At 41.8% G+C, this 23,487-nt stretch overlaps 1 protein-coding gene across 9 annotated transcripts in view; it reads left to right on the forward strand.

Moving 5' to 3' along the window:
- TRERF1 (transcriptional regulating factor 1) overlaps nt 1-23,248 on the forward strand; it is a 100,125-nt gene extending 76,877 nt beyond the window's left edge. For 6 of the 9 annotated variants that reach the window (XM_064709025.1, XM_064709020.1, XM_064709021.1 and 3 more), the window contains 14 exons: nt 463-2,106; nt 2,712-2,761; nt 3,498-3,648; nt 4,578-4,826; nt 8,249-8,615; nt 9,133-9,193; nt 9,923-10,062; nt 10,755-10,858; nt 12,057-12,132; nt 16,888-16,976; nt 17,800-17,913; nt 18,600-18,788; nt 19,240-19,448; nt 20,084-23,242. In XM_064709025.1, the coding sequence (XP_064565095.1) occupies nt 733-2,106; nt 2,712-2,761; nt 3,498-3,648; nt 4,578-4,826; nt 8,249-8,615; nt 9,133-9,193; nt 9,923-10,062; nt 10,755-10,858; nt 12,057-12,132; nt 16,888-16,976; nt 17,800-17,913; nt 18,600-18,788; nt 19,240-19,448; nt 20,084-20,405 (3,495 nt within the window). In that variant the 5' untranslated portion in view covers nt 463-732 and the 3' untranslated portion in view covers nt 20,406-23,242. Of the gene's footprint in view, nt 1-462; nt 2,107-2,711; nt 2,762-3,497; nt 3,649-4,577; nt 4,827-8,248; nt 8,616-9,132; nt 9,194-9,922; nt 10,063-10,754; nt 10,859-12,056; nt 12,133-16,887; nt 16,977-17,799; nt 17,914-18,599; nt 18,789-19,239; nt 19,449-20,083 lie in introns of all 9 variants that reach the window. The other 3 variants (XM_064709026.1, XM_064709027.1, XM_064709028.1) reach the window with 3 other exon arrangements.
- Nucleotides 23,249-23,487: the final 239 nt, after the last annotated feature.

Raw genomic sequence — 23,487 nt, forward strand, 5'->3', positions numbered from 1 at the left:
ACAGAGAGGTTGTGGAGTCTCCTCTGGAGATATGCATGGGTGAACCTGCTTTAGAAGGGGTTTGCAGAGATGATCTGCAGAGGTCCCTTCCAACCCTACCCATTCTGTAATTTTGTGAGTCTATGACTTGCCTTGATAGTCAACTGACTAAAACTAGTCATGAGAGCACAGTATATGGCTGAGTAAAACTGCTTGAATGTTTATATTCTTTATGGGAAAAGACAGTTTTGAAGAATAAGCTTTTATTGGTTTGGCAGAATTATTTTATCGGAGCACTAGAGGAGAGGCAGGATAATAGGATGAGATGAAGTAATCTAACTGCTCTGAAATAGCCCAGCTGCTACAATTTTGCATCTGATTATGTATTTCAAACGAGAAGATTTTACAGTTTCCTTTGAGGCAGTAACAATAAGAGTTTATGGAAAGAGCCAGCACTTACCTTGTCTTTCTCTTACTCTGCAGGTGCTTGGCACACTGAACTTACTGATCTGTGTAGGATTTGTGCTGTGGTCCATTCATTGAAGATGTGAAACAACATCGAGTCTGAGATTGGAATTACTGACAGACTGGAGGAAATTTCAGTCCTTGTGATGCACATGATGGACATGCTGAATTATAAGTAATTCTAGCTTCTTCTCCCCTCCCCTCCCTTCCCCTCACTCAGCTATCTCAGGGTTCATAGAGATTTCAATGGTTTGTGTGCCTGTAAGTTTGGAACAGAAGTGACCAAAAATGGGGGACCAGCAATTGTATAAAACTAATCATACTGCCAACAACAACGAGAACTTGTACTACGAACAACACCAAATGAACTCCCTTCCATCTCTGAATCATAGCTATGGGACATCTGTTATGGATGCTCCCCAGGCGTCCCCCCTCTCCCCTCCATTTCCCCAAGATTCACGGGACAGTATAGCTTTGCCTGTAGGTTCAAAAAGTCTTGGGTCGATGGATACATCTAGACAAACCAGTTGGACACATTCTGGCTCAGGAAACCACGTCCCAGCGAGGAACAGTTTGAATAATCAAAGCTCAATGTGGAGCCCCCTCGGGCAGGGGGAGTCCCATGACGGATACCAATATTCTTACCCGCAACCCAGCGAAAACCGGTCGCAAAAAATTACCAGTGGCGTCCTGCACAAGTTGGACTCCTTTACACAAGTATTTGCTAACCAAAATCTGAGAATTCAAGTCAACAACATGGCTCAGGTTCTGCACACCGAGTCTTCGATGGTGGATAATTCCGGCGACAGCGCGCTCCGGCAGCTGCTGTCCCAGAAGCCGGCGGTTGAGCAACAGCCCGTAGCTTCCACCGTACAAAGATACCAACCAGTGCCACAGCAAACGCACCAGAACTTTGCAAGCACACAGCAAAAGCAACAAATGCAAGTCATGCAGCACCAACAGCTGTACTACGACTACCAGCAGCACTTATCACAGATGCAGATGCATTCTGCGTTCCAGCAGGGACAGGCGCACGTTCCGCAGATGCAGTCCCAGCAGCTCCTGCCGCAGCAGATGCAGCACCTGCAGCAGCCTCAGTACTACGGGCAGCCCCAGCAGGGACACCAGCGGCTCTCGATCCAGGAGATGCAGCAGCAGCCCCCGGCTCGGCAGCAGCGGCAGTGTCCCGTGCAGATCGCGCAGTATTACCAAACGCAGCCTGTCATGCAGCAGTTGCAGCAGCAGCAGCAGCAGATGCAGTTGCCGCTTCCTCCGTATCACAGGGAACCCGATCCAAAGACTATGCATGAGCCACACCAGTACTCTCAGGATCCCGGTCATCCTGTGCAGCTTATCCAGCTGGGAGCAGTGCCTCAGTATTGCTTCCAGGACCCGCACGAACAGTACAGGCACTTGTACCCGCAGAGTTTACTGCAGCAGCAGCAGCAAGAGCAGCAGAAGCAGTACCTGAGCGAGAGCAGAGTGCCATCCCTGAACTCCCACGTCGGCCTCACTCCACCCGAGAGCGCCGAGGATCCCGCACGGCAGGACATGAATTCTGTAGGTAATGCTGTGCCTCATCGAACTCTTTTGCCTCCCCTGGGAGTTCATCTGAACAGCAAAAGCTCTCAGCAAGACTCTCCCAGCACCACGTGGCCTCAGGTAGGTGGTGTTTTAGATCCATGCCCAGCCAAATTTACTTGCAGAAGAGTAGCAAAGTGTGGAAACTAAGCGGTTTCGGCAGAGGCAGGAGGTTAGGATGTGAGCTGTGGGCATCTCTGGGATGGGGAACTATTGGGAAACTTCATTACTACACTTGTGTCTGCAGCTCAGGGTTGGCTTTGGGCCAGGCTGGCAGCAGCACAGAACTGTTGCTGCGAGGCTGCTGCTTTCCTTGTGAGAGGCTTTGGGAAGTTCTGCCTCAGTTTCTGGGAAGGAGGGACCCAGTTACAACAAATCCTGCCTGCTCATTTTTCAGCACGGCAGGCTCAGTTGTTCAGGAGCAGTTAGTCAACTCTGTTTCCAAAAGCAGTGCTTCTGGGTCAAAGCAAAGGCTTCAAACAGCAGGTGAGTGAAGAAAACTTGAACTAGCAGTGCTCACAGGGGCAGATTTGATGTCCATCTCTCAACTCAGAGGCTTTTTAATAGTAGTAAAATAGTATGTAAAATGCAGACTTAATGCTGTGAGTACCTTCATTTACACAATATTTCCTGAAAAATTATTTTCTCAACTTTTTCCTCTCTTTTCCATTGTCCTGTTTTGGAAGCAGGTGCAACTTTCAGATGGCAGACTGCAGCCACTGTCCCCAGAACAAAGGTATTTTTAAAAGATTCTGTCTTTCTAATAAAATATGAAAAATGCAAAGGAGATCTGTATTTAGAGGGAAAAGCATACAGTCTGGGTGTGTAATAATTATTGCTCTTCTAGAAGCACCTTTAGTTTTGTGCTTTCTGATTCTTAAGTTTGCATGATTTTCAGCATCCCACCCATAGCAATAGACTCAAATAAATACTTCTTTATATTAATTAAAAAAAAAAAAAAAAGGAAGGAAACCAAAGAAAAAAACAGAAGCAGGGAGCTCCAGTGTTGCATTTATAAGAAAAGGGATGCTGTCTGGTCTGGATTTGTATCTTTGGCAGCAGAGATCTTCTGTTTGTTTCTTAAGGTCACACCTCTGAAGGGCCAAGCTGTCCGTCAGAGTGGTTGCCTACCATAAATTAGAGGCATTGTGCCCAAGTACTTGTTAATTGCTGTCACAAGTGGGGAAATGCAGGTCTCTCATGGTAGACCTTATGGGTCTCAGATTTTCTATATTGATGAGCATGTCCTGCTCAAAACCTCCCTTTTCCCCATCTTGGGAGCAGCTGATCTAGGTTATTGGCCAAGTATTCCACAGCAGTCACCACATACTTACTTGTGACTTCATTACCATCTAACTGTAAAATTTTATAAACTTCCTTGACTAAAAAAGCTCCCTCTGCAACAAAGGGAACATGCCAAACTAATATTTTTTCTTCTGTTCCATGCTTTCAAAAAATGAAAATAAAAATAGTGGCCAGAACAGAGAAACACTTCCTGAGAGAGCTGATGCGAAGAACAAGCTAATGTGTTCAATATGCTTGAAGGAATTTAAGAGTTTGCCTGCTCTAAATGGTCACATGAGGTCACATGGAGGAGTAAGAGCATCTCCTAACTTCAAACAGGTAGCAGTCCATTTGACTTCAGTGTTTGGCACAGTCCTTTTGTGTTGATGTTTGCTTGCTTTGCCATGCTTTGCTTTGCTGTCAAAACTTGTTCTTCTCAGCACTGTTTTGTTATGTCATACCCCATGGAAGTAGAAATGCACATAATTCTGTTAGTTTGTAGGCCAGAAGTCTTGTTTTGAGGACAGAGGCAGTGGTGGAGGACAGATCAGTGTTTGTCCTTCTCTGTTTCTCTGCACGTCACAGAACACCCTACCAAGTCATGTCAGGAATGTCTAATTTTTTTCCTCCTCATGTTTGTTTATTATATTAGAAATACCAGGAACATCAAGTCTTCCTTATTTTCATTTTAACTACTAGGATGACTAAGGAATATTTATTGGAAGCCTTCCCAGGCTTTAACTGGAGGAGCAGAATTGTTGAATCTTTGACAGCTTTCTTCCAAAGTGTTTTAGTTGTAATAGGTATCAACAAATACCAAACCAAAAATGTGTTTGAGTTGTTCTGCATAAAAATAACTTGCCCTGTCAGTCAGTCTTTATTCTGATATTTTAGAAATTCTGTCCTAACAGGGAAAACCATAGGAGGGTAAAAAGCTACCAGAGTTCCAGAGTTCATGCTTTTGTTTTTAGTTGGGTGATGGAGAATTCTGTGTTTTTAGTGATAAAAAGAGACATGGTTGTCTCCCCTCCTGCAAGTTACCTCGCAAAGATGCTGCAGGTGATTATGTCACCAAGACTAAATCCTGTGTAGGAGTCACAAGTGACCTGCTGACTTCATTTGAGGCAAAGCAGGAGTCCCAGGAAGGAACACTGTTGTGTGTTTGTAACCCTGGCCACTTCTTTTCAGCCACGGTGCACACCTTGCGTGGTGCATCGATCAGAGCAGCGCTCCCTCACTGGGCTGAAAGCCTTTAATTGTCTGTGCAGGATGAAGGAGAGAAACCACCACAGCAGCCGCTGCCTAAAGAGGTGGATGGCCTCGCGCCCATCGTCATGCCAGTGTCTGTCCCTGTAAAGCTTCTGTCACCTGAGCCCAGCACGCAGCCCTCTGCCAGCAGTGCCACAGTCACAGACAAGCCTGCCAGCTCTGTGTCAGATGACGAGATGCCCGTTCTCGTGAAGATGACTTACTCTCCACCGTGCAGTCCAAAAGTGGCCAACCCCTGCTCATCCTCTGTGAGTGCTGTGTTTCTTGCCACTAACTGTCCTGTGCTTGTTAAATCCCTTTGCTTTCAGTGCTGCTACTTTCTAAAACATCTGTATTTTAGAATATTTTCTGGAATCTTTATGATTCCTAATAAATCAAAAAAGTTCTTAGCATCAGAGCATTTCTTCTTCAATCATCTAAAAATATTAATTTTCCCTTGCTGAGGAATCAAGATCTCAGTTGAAAACAAATAATTTGAAATTGGAATGTGATATTCTTTCATCCCACTAGAACAAAGGGATTTACTATCTTTTTACTGGTTTTGTTTTTTCCTTTTCAGGCTGCTTCATTGTTACGTTATTGCTTAAAACCGGCAGTTTTATTTCTTCCTGTTTTCTGAAGTCAGATATATGTGCTTGTCATTTCAGCCAAAGAGAGTGCAGTGCTTAGAGTGTGTGCTCCAAGCTATATGAAACTCGGAGTTCTGCAGTGAAGTAATTTTTCCCTTTCTCCCTGCATGCATCAGCTCTAAGGGTTAATCACTGGGATTTCTGATACAGGAAAAAGAGCTCTGCTTAGTGCTTACATTTCGCTTATAACACTGAAATGGTCAGGCAGCACCAGGAATTGATGAGTGCTTGAATGAGATGTGAGAATGCTCATTATTATTTTCCTGAAGGAGTCCTGGAGCAAGCAATATTTATTTCGTGTTCCGGTGTAGAAATGGATTCTGCTCATTCCTTCAAATCCATTTTGGCAGACTACGCCATGATAAGGGATTACTGGGGAGTATAAATACTGTATGGTATTATCTGTACAATGCAGAGAAATATGCTTGTGATATTTTTGATTTTCCTTCTCCGTGTGAGGCTGATGGACAAATGAGGAATCAGCATTATACCAGCATGGGTGACTCCTTACAATATTCACTCCTGACTCTTCATTCAGACATATCCACTAATTTTAAATATATATAATATATACATGTATGTATAAAATCTTTCCTCTCTTCCTTTAAGACAGAGGTTTTACATATAAACTTCCACTTTACTGTGAAAGCTGTCATTTCGCAATATTTAGTAACTCAGCGGTAGAATTCTTCATTTCTATTTCTAGTTCCTCTAAAGAATAGGGACAGTCTTTTTTGAATCTTCAAGTTCTGAGTGGGAGATCTTCTCTAGAGACTCCAGAGTAGGTGGCTTGGACTTGTGTATTTCTGCAACATATATAAAGTGACTGTGATTAAATCTGCCAGTGTTTGGCAAAATGCACATTCATTCCTTCAAAATTATGTTTGTGGTCTTTGTTACTGCCCAAGCAAACCAAACTCACACAGTTCCCTCTCTGGACCCTATCTTTTATATAAGCAGCAGCATTGGAAACATTAAAAGATCAAAAGATCCACAGTTTCCTCCTCTTCTGTAAAGAGATTGTGCCATTGGAGAGGGATTTTTTTTAATACCGAAGAACTGAAGCTGTGTTGCATTTATTGGTACTGTGCTTTGAGCTGTCCAGAAAAGCTCCCACAAAACTCAAGGAATCAGTAAAATGAAACAGTGAAAAGGAACTAAACATTCAGCAAGGCTACAGGATGGTAAGCTGAGGCTAGCAGTCAAGTGACATCCATCAGGGTCTGTCCAGAGTGGATCTATCAAGGTGCAGCAGCAGGGCCCAAAAGTATGCATTCCATCTTGGATAATGGGAATCAGTTACTAGAACTTCAGAAAAGTAGGGTGGTTCTTCAGGGGTGGTAGTGCACTGAGAGCCCACGGGCACCACCATCTCCTTTACTGCTCAAGGTGACCATTTCTGAAAGCGGTGTTGGCATGGGTATGCTCTAGGTGAAGCAGTGTAGGAGATGGAGGTGCTTAAGATTTCTAAGATGTTGCGCTGGTTTGCTTTACACTTGTGAGAAAGGAGTACCAGGTCTTTCACACTTGGAGAGCAGAACAGAGCCCTCAATCAAAGACATGGCCTGCCGGGTCTCTTTTTTAGGTTTTGGGTTGTTTGGATTTTTTCCCTTGAGTTTAGGGTTTTTCCCCCTTTTTCCTGTATGAACACTAAATGTTCACCATCTTGATGGACTTTATCTGTCATTACGGGTGGCTTTCACTGTTCTGAATGTCCATTATCTAAAAAATACTCTGCAAAGCTGCATTTTCTTCCCTGCAGAAGCAAAACCCTTCCAAAACTAAATTTTTTTACAGGGAAAAAAATGTCAACAGCTGTTGGAGAGGATGCAGCCATGATCTAACAAAGAGGACAGGACCTCTGTAATCAAAAACATTTCCTCAAGCTGGAACTTATTAACATAAGGGATAAAGGGAGACAGTGCTAATGCTTGTTTAACATGATTTTTATTGGGTGAATGTGATTCTCAAGAACCACCCATGGTATAAAGATGTACGTTGTCTAAACATACATTGTAGTAATTTGCTTTATGTAGTATTATAATTTACGAGATGATGCAGACATTCTGGAGTAATGCTGTCAGAATTTTCTTCTGCTTCCCAAATTTATTCCAAAGATGGCCTACAGCCTAAGTACCTAAAAGCAGTACATTTAATAATACTGTGTTCATCTACCAACTTCTGTGTGTTCTTAAAGCACAACCTGAGGACCTTTTTCTTCCTACCTTATCCCCACTCCCCCAAGAAATCCAGATTCCAGGTTTGCATAAATTCTGTGCCTTCTGCTTCTGTATACTCTAGAGATTTGTTATTAAATTATTTTTAACATTCAAATTCTAAAAGTCTGGGCATGTTAACAGTGTGTGAATTTCCCAATGGTCATCTACTACCCTTTTTTCTCCAAGGAAGGAGGAGAGAGTTAAGTTCAAGATTTGTTGCAGCTGGACTGTAATCAAGCTGATGGGAATGTAGTGATAAGAGGCAAAGAATTTGAATTTATTACATTTTTCTTCCTTTCCTGCTGCTGAGTACTGCAGTAATTTCACTGAGCTCATGTGTCCTTTCTGGTCTCACTAATAAATGCATTAGAAAACCTCTCATATAAAGTTTCTAGTAAACTGTGCCTGGGTAATGAAGTATCTCCCAGCAGCCTGTGTGCGTGTTCAGTGCAAATAGAAGTGCCCAGAGTGTCTGGGTAACGAGGAAGAAGGGTGTGGGAGACTTGTGGTCTGGGAGAGGAGTTCTCTGCATTTTCATAAGTTGACAGCAGCCTCTCCATGTCTGCCTCTGTGGCTCAGCCCTACCTTGACCCAGAGGGCTTGCTGCTGGAGGTGAAGGGTAATTTGTCCTGGTTTTTCTCACTCTCTTGAGGTTTCTGTGTAGTGCCAGGTACTGTACTGCCCGGGGTTATTATAATGGTACCCAAAGAACTGCCTGGTGGTGACAGCTTTTCTGTGGCCATTGCCCAGAGCTGTAGAGGATTGTGTGCAAACCACATTGAAGCATGCCTGAATGATAAGATTCTCTGTGCTCTCATTTAGGAAACTAGCAAAAAACCTCATCCATGTGCTGTAAAATCGGAAGAAAGCTTCAAACCGTTGCAGGACAAGAAGAAGTATCGGCACAGACCCGAACCTCTCTTCATACCCCCTCCTTCCTTCAACCTCAGCATGTCCCACTCGGGTGCCACTCTGTACCAGAGCCAGCTGCGCTCTCCGCGCGTGCTGGGGGATCACCTGCTGGACCGCACGCACGAGCTGCCCCCCTACACTCCGCCGCCGATGCTCAGCCCCGTCCGGCAAGGCTCCGGCCTCTTCAGCAGTGTTCTCACTTCCCACAGCACGGCCCACGCTCAGCTGCCCCTTACTCCACTGACACCCACGCCACGGGTGCTCCTGTGCCGGTCTAGTAAGTGTTGCATTGAGGGACCACTGTCCTCTCTGCTCCTGTCACCACACTGATGGGTTTGTGTGTGCTCACAGGCATGGCCAGTTCTGCTACTTCACAGGAAAAGTACCTTTTAGTGGCAGTTTTGCCTTGCATTTTGCAAAGCTAAGGCATAAAGGGAATAGAGGAGCCTAATCTGCCAGTGAGGCTGTGATCATTCCAAGTGGTCTGCCTCCTTGGGCCTTCTGAAGTGGAAGAAAAAGACCTAGTTTGAGACATGGGGTTCATGTTAAGTATTTGTTGTTCAATACTTCGCAAGAAAAGGTGTGTAATCACTCAGAACAGTGCAGTAGGAACCTCTGCAAGGTCAGACATTTCTATTACCTGTAATAATTTAGGCTGTTTCTAAGTATCAATAAAGGGCCGTTTTTGGATCATAGACTGGAGTAATGTTGGTGTTAGTAGGGAGGTGGCAGTGCAGCCTGGGAGGGTCACAAGCAGCAAAACAGCAATACTCAAATTCCAATCTCTGTTTCAGATAGTATTGATGGAAGTGTCATTCCAGTGACGCCTGGGCCTGGAGAACAGACTGTTGAACCGTAAGAAAAACAATATTTTTTATCGTTGCTTTTATAGATTAGCTCCAACCTAGAGCCTGTGGCCTGAAGTGTTTTGAACCAGGCAGGAAGTATTCAACTGCCTGAAATCATGTTGGGCTGGATGCATTTAATGTTTCTGTGGATGGCGGCTAAGGAAATTTGGAGCAAAGTGGCTGTGGAAAATTTAGGTGTCATGGCTGAAAGTAAGTGATGGCTGGGAAGAGTACTGTGAGGAAAATGTGCCAATCCAGCACTCTTGCTTTTGTAGATATATATATATAATAAGAGTGGAGCTTTGGAGTGGTGGTGTTACCTGGTAGGTTCCCCATGGCAAAGTACAAACAGGATTATCCCTCAGCAATAATGGCTCTTTTTGCTCTCTGCTGAAGAGCACCATTCTCTGTGGAACACAAATTTGCTGTTTCTGATGTCTAGCCTCTTTGCTAGCCATGCATATAAATTAGCTTGGGTTGTCCCTAAGGTATGATGTCTCAGTATGGCTCAAATTGCATATTGAAATTTTTGTTTTTCCCCAAGAGATCAGTTCTCTCTAGTATTCAAAATACTTATCCCACTGGGAGTAAAGCATTGCGTAAAGCAATCTGACACCATTTCCTGCCACTTCAGTGCAATAAAAATTTTGTTGGAAATAAAGTGAACGCTAATCTGACTTTTGTATTTTCTACACATTGTGTAGCTGAATACTTATTTATTTATTCTTCTTTATAGGCGAATCAATATTGGGTCCAGGTTCCAGGCTGACATTCCTGAGCTGCAGGACAGATTGCTAATGGAGAAGGATGTGCACAAGGCAACTTTGGTTTGGAAACCATGGCCAGAACTGGAGAACAAAGTCTTCCAACAAAGAGGTATAATGACTTGCCATTTTGGAAGTTCCTACCTCAGCCTGTGCCTGTTGAAGAAATACACATTGATTTCTTGTGTCTGTATTGACCAAAATGTTCAAGAGACTATTAATTGCTGAGAATGCAGAGCAAGAGACTAGAACTACATGGTATAGGTTCAGAGCAGCAGCATTATATGGTGGCATTTAAAGGGAAGTCTGGATGAATGGTTTTCTGGCAGCCAAGGGGGAAAGGTTACTGCTGGGAAGTTGGGTACTGAACTGCCTGGTAGAGGCAGCTGAGAGGCAGCTGATGCATCCTGGGCCTGTCCTGTGACCACAGTGACAGGAAATGTGGCAGGCTTGGTGGGTTCTACCAGTCCTGAGCAGAATTTTTCCCTGTTTCTAACATGGTTCATTCTGTTTCTCCAGCCTGGCTGGAGCCTCCTTGGCACAGCAATGTCACTGGTGTGTGCAAGTCACTGCCTCACAGGCAGATCTCTGGCTCTGGAGTAGCCTGTCCCACCCTAATGCTGGGCTCTGCTACATCCTCTCCTCTACTAAAACAAGTAGATGAGATGTTGAGGAGAAAAAGTGTGAAAGAATCTGCTGCCCCGAGCTATGTAGTCTTTGAGGGGCATTACAGAATCCCTTGCTCCAGATGTTTGACTGACAGGCTACTGTATTGGCAGTAAAATGTTGACTTCTTTCTGACAGTGGAAGACCTTTTAAATATGAGCTGTTCCAGTGTGTTACCTGGTGGAGGAACTAACTCAGAATACGCTTTGCACTCTCTCTTTGAAGCAAAAGGAGATATTATGGTAAGATAAAAAAGCTGAAAGGGGAGATATGATCCTCTTCTGCAGATAAATTAGCATGCTTTATTAAATGGATTTAGATATGGTTATATAAAAAAGATTTCTGATTGATTTGAAATGATGCTTTAAACATCCTGTAACATTTTTGGGGAATGACTTTTCCCTTTATTCTCTAATAAATTTAAATTTCAAAGCAGTGCCTCTCTGAAGGCTTACTGTATATTTCATATAGATAAGATTACTTAGTTTATAGCCTTGGGGCTTTGAATGTCTCCCAGTGCTTGCTCCAGCCCTGATATTTCACAGGCTTTATATTTGGTCACAGAGAGCTTAGTCCTCTTCTAGCCCTTATAAAAAAAAACCCTTTTTGGAGCAGCAATCACATCTACTTATTTGTTCAGAACTGTGAGGTAATTGAACACAGTTCTTATATAAATAATGCATTTCAAATATTTGCATTAGTTTAGTGATGGGAATGTTATTAACTAAGGCAAAACATCAATTTTCCCCAGTGTTAGGGAAAGGCAAGGCCTCTTGCACCAGTTTCTGGAAAACCAATATAAAACCAAATGCAACAAAACATGGGGCTGGAATGAGTCTCACTGGATTGGCTAATACAGTGGGTTTTAGCTTGTGTCCCAGTTTCCTTGGGCTCTGTTAGCTTTATCTGAGAGGTCTGAGAATGTCAGGATGTGGAATTTGCTTTACAGAGAGTATGCATTTTCAGGGAAGAAAATTTAGGGATCCATAAATCCTCTGTTTTCCTGATCTGAAGGACAATTAGCTATATTTGCAGTCATTCTTGACAGATGTTGACTTACACAGATATTCTAAAATATTTTATGCTATAAATATTAATGTTGTCAAACAAGCCATTCAATATTAGTATTAATTAACACTATCAACTCAAACACCATAAATGTATTTGTTTGTGGCAAGCAGAAGGGAGGGAAAGAGCTGGAAGTTGCTAAGTAATAGTCACATTTGTGCTCATTAAGGTAGGACAGGTGCACATTAGGTGCTCTTCTGTGACGTACAGTGTTAATGGGCCTTGGAGTAATTTGATGTGATTTTATATGACAGAAAAGAGAAAAGAGAGAAAATTAATTCATATCCTCATACCAAATAGTCTTCTAAATGCAGTTTTATGCCACAGCTGATTGCTTTCCCTAATTCTGTTTTTCCCTGCTTTTTCATTTAGGTTGCTCTTGAAAAGCTGCTGTTGAGAAAGCCAGTGAGATTGAAGTGTCATCCTTTGTCAAATTACCACTATGCTGGTAGGTTTCCTTGAGATCTTTCTATCTGTTCCACAGTCCAAGCCTGGCATCCCAGGCTGGAGCATGGGATCACCTTGCACTCTCTGCTGTCTGCTGCAGGGATGGCAGCATTTAATAGAGATGATGTGGGCAGTGCCAAGGGTACTCCCAGAGCTGTTTGTTGCAAGTTCAGCAGTTTTATACATGACTGACAATGTACAGAAGCATTGCATCCATGTTGCTGTGGAGGATTTTACGGATTTAAAACTGCCTCAAGTGATTATTTTTCTTTTTTAAACTAAAATTTAACAATTTCATCTCCTTTTAAAACTGCTGCTATTTGTAATTTATAATTTAGTGTCACTAGTGTCTTAATTTTCTGGTACATAAGCAATCTACCATCCTGCCTGCTTCTTCTGAGGTGATGGTGCACAATAAATGAATATGATAATTACGAGCATCCTTTCAAAGAGGCAGTGCTGTAACTCTCACTAGGATCTTAGTGCTGCTTACAGAACCTCTGTGTGGGGATCTACTCAAAAAAGTCTGGGTTGGTGTGAAATACAAATGTGGTGTTAAGCCTTTGGATTCAGTTGTGTCACCTGAGCAGAGATGGCAAATGTCTCACCTCTGCAGCCCCCCATGCTATTGCTTAATGCTTTGTAGTGGCTAACAGCTGCTGAGACACAGAATAGGGTTTTGCAGAAGGCATTTAGAACTTCATCTGCAGTTCAGGCTCAATAGGAAACAAGTTAAGAGTCTCCTGGTGGTCAGTCAGTCACAGTGTCCAAGGTCATGTACTCAATTTTCAGTTACAGTCACTGTGCAAGGTAATTATAGAAGCAGTCTACTTCCTGGCCATAGCAGCCCACTGGAAAGACTTCCAAGTAACAAGAAGTCTTTGTAAAGCAACTCCTTAACCCCTTGGCCTGAGAACAAGAACAGAAACATGTTTGATAGTAGCTAATAATGTCAGTGAAGAAATGTTAACGTCAGGTTTTTGGTTTTGTCTGAGGGAGGTGCTTGGTGCCTGTGGTAGCAGCTGTGTTGCACTCCAAAGGATGAACATGGGAGTGGATGGGGAAGGAGGACATCAGCCAGGAACTTTGATCAGGGTCTCTTGCCTGAAGAGACGACACCAAATATGTGTGAGACAGTTCAAGGGCATGAGAGCAGGAAGATGAGGAGATATCCCACAGCCTCTTCATCAGTAAACAATCTAATTCGCAGAGCAGATAAGAAATTTCTGCCTGTGTGGCAGAGGAAGAATAGTCTTTACTAAAGGAACTTCACAGTAGTTTCAAAAAGAATTCATTGGGATTCAGGGAGGAGCCAAGAGACTGTTTTGTTTGATCTCTCACATGAAATGATGCTAATCCTTGGTAAATAGCATTGAGACCTGTGGACACCTTTGAATCCCTGTTTCTTAAACAGGAAAGCAAGTTTGATTGTGCTTATCATGGCATGAAATAAAATCTTACCTGGATCAGTCTGGATCTAAGTGCCATAAAATAAGAAGACAAAGCACTGCTTTCTAATGCTTTTGCATGCAACATGTGATTGCAACTTATATTGACAGCATTGCTCTAGCACTGTGCAGCAGCTCTTGAATAACAGTTTATTTCTGATTGATAATCAGCCACTCGAGGCATATGAGAATTTTTCACAATCTAGTCCATGAATAGCTTTAATATGACTTCAAGTGGCATCAGTTTGGGATAACTTCATGTTTTCTGCTCCATACTCAGAAATCAAGGCTCTCAGGCTTACCACATTTAAAGGTGGAATACATTGGAACAAAGCATGCCACTTACTCATGAGAATTAACTCATTAGCGTACCACAAACAACAGATACCCAAACTCACCCTTAGCATTGCCTTTGAATGAGGGTACTGGCAAATAGCTCACCTATGAGACTTGTTGGCTTGTGAGGGAAGCCACTTGTAACACTTGAGGATTTTCTGGTGTGTGCCAAGAGAGCTGGACATGCTGACCCAGGGCTCCTTGGAAGAACACCCTAATCTCTGTCCTAGCACTTTGCCATCTGTCAGGATGGTGTTTAGGAGGAGAGAGGGAGCACATACCTGGTACAAGAGGGGCACTGTTGCAAGCACTTGAACTGTTCTCCTTTGAAAAGTGGAGTTTCTCAGGTCTGAAGTTCTGCAGTGAGAACTGCAGGAGAGATGGTCTCTGACATAGGGCACTTCAGGCAGTCTGGAAGCTTCTTGTATGTGCTGTGACAGGGCTGTGGGTCAGACCCAGCAGATGTTGTGCGTAGTGGATATCAGCTGCCTCTCCATGGGGCTCCCTGGGTGTGCACATAGCCCCCTTGAAACCCACAAGTTGGGCCCAAAGCACACAAATGAGTAGAAGATATTTAATGTCAGTTAAATATGTCAGTTTAATGTCAGTGCAAACACAGTATGGCAGGTAAAACAAAATGTAGAAGAAATACCTGAACATAAAGAGCAGCTTTAAAATTTGATCTGTATTCTAAAGCCCCAAATTCTTTTTGCTGCATTGCAGATCTCTCTCTATGCACGTTCTCTATATCTCCCTCAAGCTAACAAGAGCAAAAGTGGTTTCCCAGCAACCAGAGTTAAAAACAGCTTTTCTTCTGTTTCTTTTCCTACACAGGATTTATTCTATTAATTAGGTTACTTCCAATTAACCCGCATAATCTTATAAGGGTCTCTGCTAATACCACAGCTATTGGGGAAAGTATGCAAGGCCCAAATATTCCATAGGTGTACAACAAAATTAGTTCATGGAAGTGATTCCATGTTATTATTTTTATTGTGTTGTTTTTTTCGGAGAGTGGGGTAGAAGCAAGAGAGCAGAATGACTAGAAAAAAGGAAAATCTCTTCTGTGTTGTCATGCTTTTTAAAGTTATGTTTTGGCATAATAGAGTAGCCTCCTGGACTGAATGAGTGCATTTACCCCTGCACAAAGGGAGGGTAAATGCTCATGAGTGACAGCTTGTGTAAGAAGGGATTGATGCTGGTTCAGGGTGGGAAGAGATGGAAGGCAGTGTGTCAGCAGAAAGATCTCTGGGTGATAACAGAATAAGTAAAACTCATGGCTTGAAGCCAGTGCCTTTCTCTGATGCTTAAGAGAGCTTTAAGTGTAAATCTCTGTGGAAATAACTAATGCATGCTTATATCCAGTACTGGAAGAGCCTACAGAAAACAGGTTGCAGAAAAGTTAATTTTGTGGTTTTCATCATAAAAAGGAGTGGTGAGATACCTGCTCTGAGCTTGTAAGCCCGGAAGCTGATGATGAAATACAAAAAATTTGCAGTTAATAATACTGCTATTTTTTAAGACAAAGTAACTTGTAGGGTTCAATACCGTGTGTGGTGCCAAGACCCAACTTAATTGAATCAGTGCAGAGGCAAACATTTCTATGGAGAGTAGTAACATTGACGGGAATATTAGAGATTTCTTTTCATAAAAGTTTTAGATGTTTCAGAAATTCTCAGACTGAAGTAGAATCTTCTCATAGTGTAAGTCATTTCAATGACTTACTTTATGACTTCTTGCATATCCTTCCTTTAATGTATGTAATGCTGCCCACTCCTAACAAACAGAACATTGCTTTGATGCAGCAGAGCAATCCTGTGTTCCATCTGTTTGCCTAATATTGAGAAAGCATAAATTCAGTTCAATTTAAATGTTGATTTCACATTTTCATGGGCAGTTAGGCCAGGGGACCAAACACAGAATAACAATATTCAGAAATTTTATATACAGCTTCCATTAAATTATAAAAAACACTCAGTGCATATTGCACATTGCTACAGTGTCTACCTCCTTGTGACCTCTGCCACAGAGGATTTAAATGTCTTATCCCAAACCATGCAAGTGAAGAGCTCCAAAAGGATCTTACAAAAGGATCTTAGAAAAGGAGAACAAAAGGATATATGAACTTTTGTGTCATCAAATGTAAAGTGGCATACATGGGAATAAACAATTCAATCCTTACATAGGAAATTATGAGCTCTGTGGTGGTATTTCTCAATTAGAATAAAAGTTTGGAATCGTAATGCTCGTTCTAAGGAAGTATCAACTGTATTTTACAACACCTAAAAAAATAGTCAAGCATTAAGAGGATAGAAATCATGGTGATACCACTGTGAAAGCCTGGATTTTATGTGGACTTCTGTGTGCCTTTCTGGTCCTCTTGTCTTTATAGGAACGTTTTAGTGCTGGAAAAGGTTCATTATGGGACAGCAGTAATGATCAAATGTTTGGGAGTGATAGCAAGGGCACACAATTCTGAATAGCATGGAGATGAAGGGTCATCCAGTGAAGCTACTGGGAGCCAGGAAAGAAAGAAAGGGAGGTGGCTCTTCATGCAGAGGGTCCACTGATCTGTGAAACTCCTTGGCAAAGGATGGTTTGGGTACAAGAAGTTTATTGGTTAAAAGGAAGAGTGGCTCAGCACTTACAAGGGTAGTCACCAAATAAGCAAATTGCAACAGACTCAGGAAATCCCCTGTGCCCAACATGGTCAGAGGTTAGGAAAAATTAGGGAGAGGCATTTGTATTTGCTTGCCCTGATCTTACTGTTTCCAAGGCAACTGCCTGTCACCACTGCTGGAGACCAAATACTGGTTAGATGGACTTCAGGTCTGAGTCAGTACAGCCATGCTTGTATTTGGGTAGCAGCAATCATTCACTCAAGCTTGAGACTTCTGGTTCTCATTTCAGATACAGCATCAGCATAAAGGTTGAGTTTTTATCATTCATAATGATTTCACATTCTTTTTAAGGCTCTGACAAATGGACACATCAAGAAAGGAGACTGTTCAAAGAGGCATTGTCCACCTACAGCAAAGATTTCATATTTGTACAGAAAATGGTAAGGTTATTTCTCTTCTGTCAGTTGCTGGGGTTTTTTTCCCTCTTTTGTTCTATGCTGTTTCTCTTTATTTTCCGTCCAGCGCCAGACTAGCTGGTTGCAGGCATAGAGGCAGCAGTGGTTACAAGAACACCAATAGGCATTGTTTGTAGCTGTGCATTAGATACATCTAAAAAACAGTTATAAATAATTAAAAGTTGTTCCTCTTGTTATTGCATGTGAAAGTTTTCACACCTGGAATCCAAATCATGGCATTTTATGTATGGGACAAGTATGATTTTCTGTTATCATCTCAGTATTCTCTGGCAGTTTGTTATCAGGTACCAGAGTCGCTGGCATTGAGCCTGGTGCCAGGAAGGGTTGAAACCTCTTAATAAAGAGAAAACATGTTTGGGCTTACTTTTCATGTTCTGCCACAAAAGCAGAAAAGACAAGGTTATAAATCTCAGGGCACAGTACCCTACTTGTTAGCTCAAATGTTGAAAAATATGTGGATTTACGTGAGTCAAGTCTTAATTTCTAGATTTCTCAGTGGTACTGTACAACTGAGCTACAAGAGTACATTCTGAGTCATTTTCTGTCTGGAGTTTAGAGAATCCCAGAGAAATCTTCTGAAGTTGAAAAAGTCAACACAAATTTGACTGAAAAAAATCTTAAAAATAATTATTCTACAAGAGTATTCCTGTTGTACTCAAACTGCCTTTTTTTTTTAATCCATTTGAATGTTTGAGGAATAAGGCGTACCTGTCGGAATATATTAAAATTGTGTTGAATGAAAGCAGAACATTAAGATGGGACTATTTCTGCAATTCCTTAACTGCAGGTTAAGTCTAAGACAGTTGCACAATGTGTGGAGTACTACTATACCTGGAAGAAAATCTTGCGTTTGGGACGGAAACACAGAACGCGCTTAGAGAAGAAAAGAGATGAATGCTTGGTAAGTCTAAAGGAACATGAGAAGGTTTAACACTTGATTATTTTTGTTTGTTCTTTTTTGAGGAGGAGGTTGAATTAGGTGACATAGGTATCTTCCAGTAGAAATTATTCCATAACTCTAAATTATGTTCTATATGAACATTTTGTGACCTCAGGTACCTTAAGATTTGTTTGGCTGGACTGCAACCAGATTAAAGTGCATTATCTTAACTGCAGTCCAGGGAAACCTCCGTAAATTATGCTTGTGCCCATGTCTGCTCCTAAAGGCTACTCTAACATTCCAATACAAATACCCCTTGGGATGTGTTGGTTTGTGGGTTGGGGTTTTTTTGGTTGGTCGTTTTGGGGTTTTGTTAGAGTAACTTGACTACAAGTACAGCATACATGGCCTTTCTGATGGCAGGAGGATGGCACTGCACCTGGAATCTGCAGATCTTTGGAGTCACAGCTCCATAATACACATGGAGGCTGCCTTGAGCACTGCAGAGAAGCTTTATGTGCTATAGCTTATCCATTAAGGGGTGGTAGCTCCAGTAAGACCAGAAGTTCATTCAGGATGGGAAGAAACAGTGATACTGGGAAGCACACTCAACTTAATAACATGCTGTTCCAGAACTGTGTTTGTCCTACTATCCAGAGCTGTCTGACCATATTTCTAGTGTTCCTTAAATGCACTGTCTGTTTTAGACAAGTGGAGAGGAGGAAGTGTTAGAGGAAGATGAGGAGATTGAAGAAGACAGAAAGGAAGAAAGGGAAATGCAGAAGTCACCTGACCCACCAGCAATCTCTCTTGTTGGACCTATAGATCTACCTGCTGTTCAGGGTCTTTCACTGTCTTCATCCTCCTTCATCTGTGAAATGCCAAACTGTGGTGCTGTACGTGAGTTTGGTATACTTAATGGGGAGAGGATGGTGGTGGTGGTCGTATGTGTAAACTAGTGAATTGTGATTTTGACTCCTTTTAATTCCCATTCCATAAAATAGAAGCAGTTTGATCTGTACAGAAAACTGAATTCTGAGATGATGTACCGTTTAGAAATACTATATGGCAACAGCTCCAACAGCTCCACAGTTATTAAAGTTGTGTAGGTTACACAACTTTAATAATAGGATAGCTCACTGCTTTGTTTTATTGTGACTATCTTCAATTATAGTGGGATATTGCTGAAAGCAAGCAGCATTTGAGCGAGGAGATGGTGCACATTAGACATGTACACTTGTTCTGTTGTGATAATGCATTCAGCATCCTACTTCCTGCAGTTCCAGTGTTGCCTTGTGATTTCTTGGGGTTGTTTTTTTCCCCTCCCCTCCACCCCGCTCCCTGCAGGTGTTCAGTTCCCGGCAGGCGCTGAACGGCCACGCTCGCATTCACGGAGGGACAAACCAGGTGACGAAAACGCGCTGCACCGTGCCCGGCACCAAGCAGAAATCCGGGACGCAGAGCGGATACTGCTCCATCAAGAGCTCCCCTGCCCACAGCACAACGAGCGGCGAGACCGACCCAACCACGATCTTTCCTTGCAAGGAGTGTGGCAGGTAAGTGTGACTGTCTGCAGGACAGCATTGCCTTTGCCTGTTTAGATTCCATACCAGCAGTGCTGTGAACAAACCTTGTGTTTTGCTCTGATTGTCTTGGAAGAAGTTTTCCCCCCTAGATGATTTGTTCTCTTACCAAAACTGTCAGAGATAGGTTTGCATGACATTTTGGATGCCCCTGCAGTACTTACTCCTATTTTCCACTTACCTGCTAGAATTTTTACATCTGACATTCCAGCTTCCTGCTTCATCACTGATTTGGATGAGACAGTGGGCAACTTTTTCTGTGTTTCTGTGCTTGAGTTTGTCCATCGTGGTAATCCTTCACTTTCTTCCTGTTGTGCAAGATGGTTGTGAAACTGATAGAGGGAAAATTATGATGTGCATAGATACTGAAGCAGGTGTGGGAGCTACAAACTACCTCTGGCAAAATCAGAGTAGGCCATTTTGATACCATCAGGATGTATAAATCTGGTAATATGTCCCTGAAATTCACACCATGGCATTGCAGACTTCACTGACTTCTATTTCAGGACAAGGAAGCAAATGTACTGATAAGTTGTTGAGTCTTTTTTGGCTCATTTCATCAAAAGCAGTGCATTTTAATCTGATTTTTTTTTCCCTTTAAAATTTAGGGTCTTTTTCAAAATCAAAAGCCGCAATGCTCATATGAAGACTCACAGACAACAAGAAGAACAGCAAAGGCAGAAGGCTCAGAAAGCTGCTGTAGCAGCAGAAATGGCAGCCACTATTGCAAGAACTACTGGGCCAGCTGGGCATAGTTTGATCCCCCTGGATCACATGAGCTTGGTTAAACATGTTGAAAATGTTGGTGACATTGATGATGATGTTGTTCCGGATCTGGGTGATGTCATGGAAGAGAATGAAGTCATGGATGCTGACCTCTTACTGGATGATGAAGATCCAGATCTACTGCAGGATGATGCTGAGTTGTAAATAAAATTGTTTGATAGACAGCTACTGAGCACACCCTGAATGGATCAATCAGGAAACCTGGACTGCTTGTTTATTCCCACTGATTGTAAACTACCTGTTGAAAATTATAATTCTTTTATCCAGGTCTAGAAAAAAAATCTGCTTTTTTCCCTTTTTTTTTATTAATTTGTGTCTTGGGGGAAGAAATAAATAATTGGTACAAATATTCTTATAAGGTGTTTTTATCTGAGCTCTTTTTGCTGATAACTTCCAAGGCCACTAATTACACAAGTTCATGGTTCTGCTATCAGTTCCTACCAGATGGTCCTGGTAGAATCTTTAGTCTTTAACTCTTCCAAGTTTCATTTTACCCCAATTACAAGAATAAATTTCACACACTTCTGATTAAACATTTTTTTTTGTCTATATTGGATCATTTCCAGCATCTTCTAGAGAGTAAATGTCATCTCTCTTAAAGATGCCATTACATTATTTGTCTTTGTGCCGCCATTTTAAGCAAGATGGAAGAAGATCTGGTTTAATTGTGAAAGAGCTAGTAATGTCACAGTTCATTTTCAGTTCTGTCTTGGTTACACAGGACATTTTAGACATTCCATTTAGCAAGGTTTTGATCTGCTGATTTGAAAATGACCTAATTTCCAAGATTGCAGAAGGAAAATGATTGCTCTATGGTTGACAGCCTCTGATGGGAACACTGAATCAGGAACACTGCCTTGGTAATCAGATTGCACTGGAAATATTGTCCCGTGACAATAAATCACACTGTGGAATAGCCATCTCTGTGGTTTTAGGGTAGTGTGTGCTCAAGCAATGCTTGCTCTCTCACCAGGCAAACACAGGGAAGCATTCTTGCCATTGGAAAAGAGATTGATGTGCTTTCAGCACCTAGGTATATGTGTTACCCTTGTGCCATTTTCAGTCCTCTTCATCGCATCAAATTCAGCTGTTGTTTATTTACTATAAACATGCTGCAGAGGTGAGTTGATACTACTGTTTAATGACCATTTCTCCTCCCTTAGGTTCAGATCTACGTGCTGGACACCTGACACCTGAGTTTATATAAATTTAGATCTGGTTCTCTGATTAAACAGGATATGAAAGAATTTTACGTTGCAGAATAAAACAAGGAAGAAATGGAGTTAGGTTGAGTGGACCTTTAATTACAGAATACAAATGCTGATTGCAGAGCTCTCAGAGTCAGCAGCACTGATTTTCTTGTGAATTTTGCACATTAGAGGAGTTTTGTTAACTTTATAAAATACTATAAGACTTATTTCAGATCTTCCAGGCTTCAGGTTTGTTTGGTTGTTTTTTTTTTTAATAAGTTGGGTTTTATTTTATTGGGTTCTTTTTTATTGGGTTCTTCAGCAGAATCTGATGGATGGTGGGTCTTATTTTCTACATGTTATCCTTGTTTAACTATGCAAAAGGAGGGTAAATCACAGCACTTTTATAGGATTGGACCACACAAGTTCAGAACCAGTGGGACCCACTGACAGAGAGAGGTGCCTTCTCTGTCAAAGCCAATATGTGAAGCCAAATGACCTCAAGTTTCTACTTAAGGTCAAATGTTCTGATGCTAAAGAACAACCCTTCAGGAGAATGGAAAGAACTTCTCAGTTTCCGGTTAGTGAAGTTCCTGGGTACGTGATTGTTGTCATGTTCTGCGGGGTTTTCCAGAGGTTTTTGCAGTAGGGTTTGACCAGTGGGTGGAATTTCTCCCGTCGCATAAGAGGTGATGTTCTCAGTCATTGTACCCTTGAGCTTCAGGTGATCAGGCAGCAGCAGCCTTTTCTTTGCCAACGTGCCACTCAGCACATTGCCCAGCAGTTCCTGTCCATGCTGTGACATTTCACAGGGGCCATATGCAACCCAGGTTCAGCAGCCTGGGTGCTCAACTCTGTACCACCAGCAAGACCCACTGACAAAAAATCTTATAGATACTGCAAGTCTTCATGGTTTGCAAAGTGGTGGAGGATTTGTGAGCATTAAAACGTGTTGGCTTTCAGGAGTCTGTGTTAGAAACAGCCCAGCAGAGTCTACTCTTCCTCTCCCAAGCTTGTATCATTTTCAACCTTTAAGGATCTTTGTGAGAAAGGCTCTACACTGGAAAACGGACAGGTGTTCAGGTTCCTGGTGGTTAAAAACTGTTTAAGCAAAATAATGATTGAAATTGGAGTTCTGCTTGAAGAACTGAGTGAAATACAGTAGAAATTTAGGGGCTTGATTCTGAAGAGTAGCTCTGTATTAAAGAATCTACAGTGACACTTTTTTAGTAACAGTTGCACAGGACCTGTGCTAAACTTAGTACCTATAAATATATATACACATATACATATGCCTGGTTAAGTAACATCAATTGGGTGCTGTTTTATTGTACAGCCAAGAATAGAACAATGATAACCAAAGAAGTTATTCATAAAGGAAAAAAGATAAATGCACATTTCCTAAGCAGTACATGATTTAGGCCTCAAACATTGACTTCGTCGTTAAGTGTTGCATTGGCTGATGTTAAATGTGCTGTTCTGCATATTTGTACATGAGTTGAACATAGTTTTGTTTCAGAAAACTTTTTCTTGCTGATGGTTGATGATGGAAAACTATTCAATATTGGAGCTAGTCCTCTTTGATAAAACGTGTACATACAGAAAACATATTTTATGAGAAAAATCTTATTTTCAATATTTAACTGTTATTTTATTAGAAGATGGTTGTGTAAATATTTTAGGCGTTTTAGTGTAAAAAGCAGACTGTAATTTTAGGTGGCAAAGGAGTAACAAAATAAAAAATATATATACATTTGATAGAGCTTGTGATCTATGCTGGTTTCAGGTTCCTGTGTTTAGCATTTGACTTGCACACAGCTTAATTTCAGGTTAATCTCACTCTACACTGCCTACCTGGTTGTGTGTATTTAAGGATCGTTTAGTGGCATAAATCAGCATTTTTTTATTTCCCTACCCCCTTTAAAGATTTGGTACCGATCAGAAGCTGTGTTGTATTATTAATCGCTATTTGTATATGTGAAAAGAAAGGGATTTATGTGCCATTGCCAGTCATTTTTATATATCGGTAAAATACA

Source organism: Zonotrichia leucophrys, chromosome 3 (assembly GCF_028769735.1).
Source record: "Zonotrichia leucophrys gambelii isolate GWCS_2022_RI chromosome 3, RI_Zleu_2.0, whole genome shotgun sequence".
NCBI lineage: Eukaryota > Metazoa > Chordata > Aves > Passeriformes > Passerellidae > Zonotrichia > Zonotrichia leucophrys.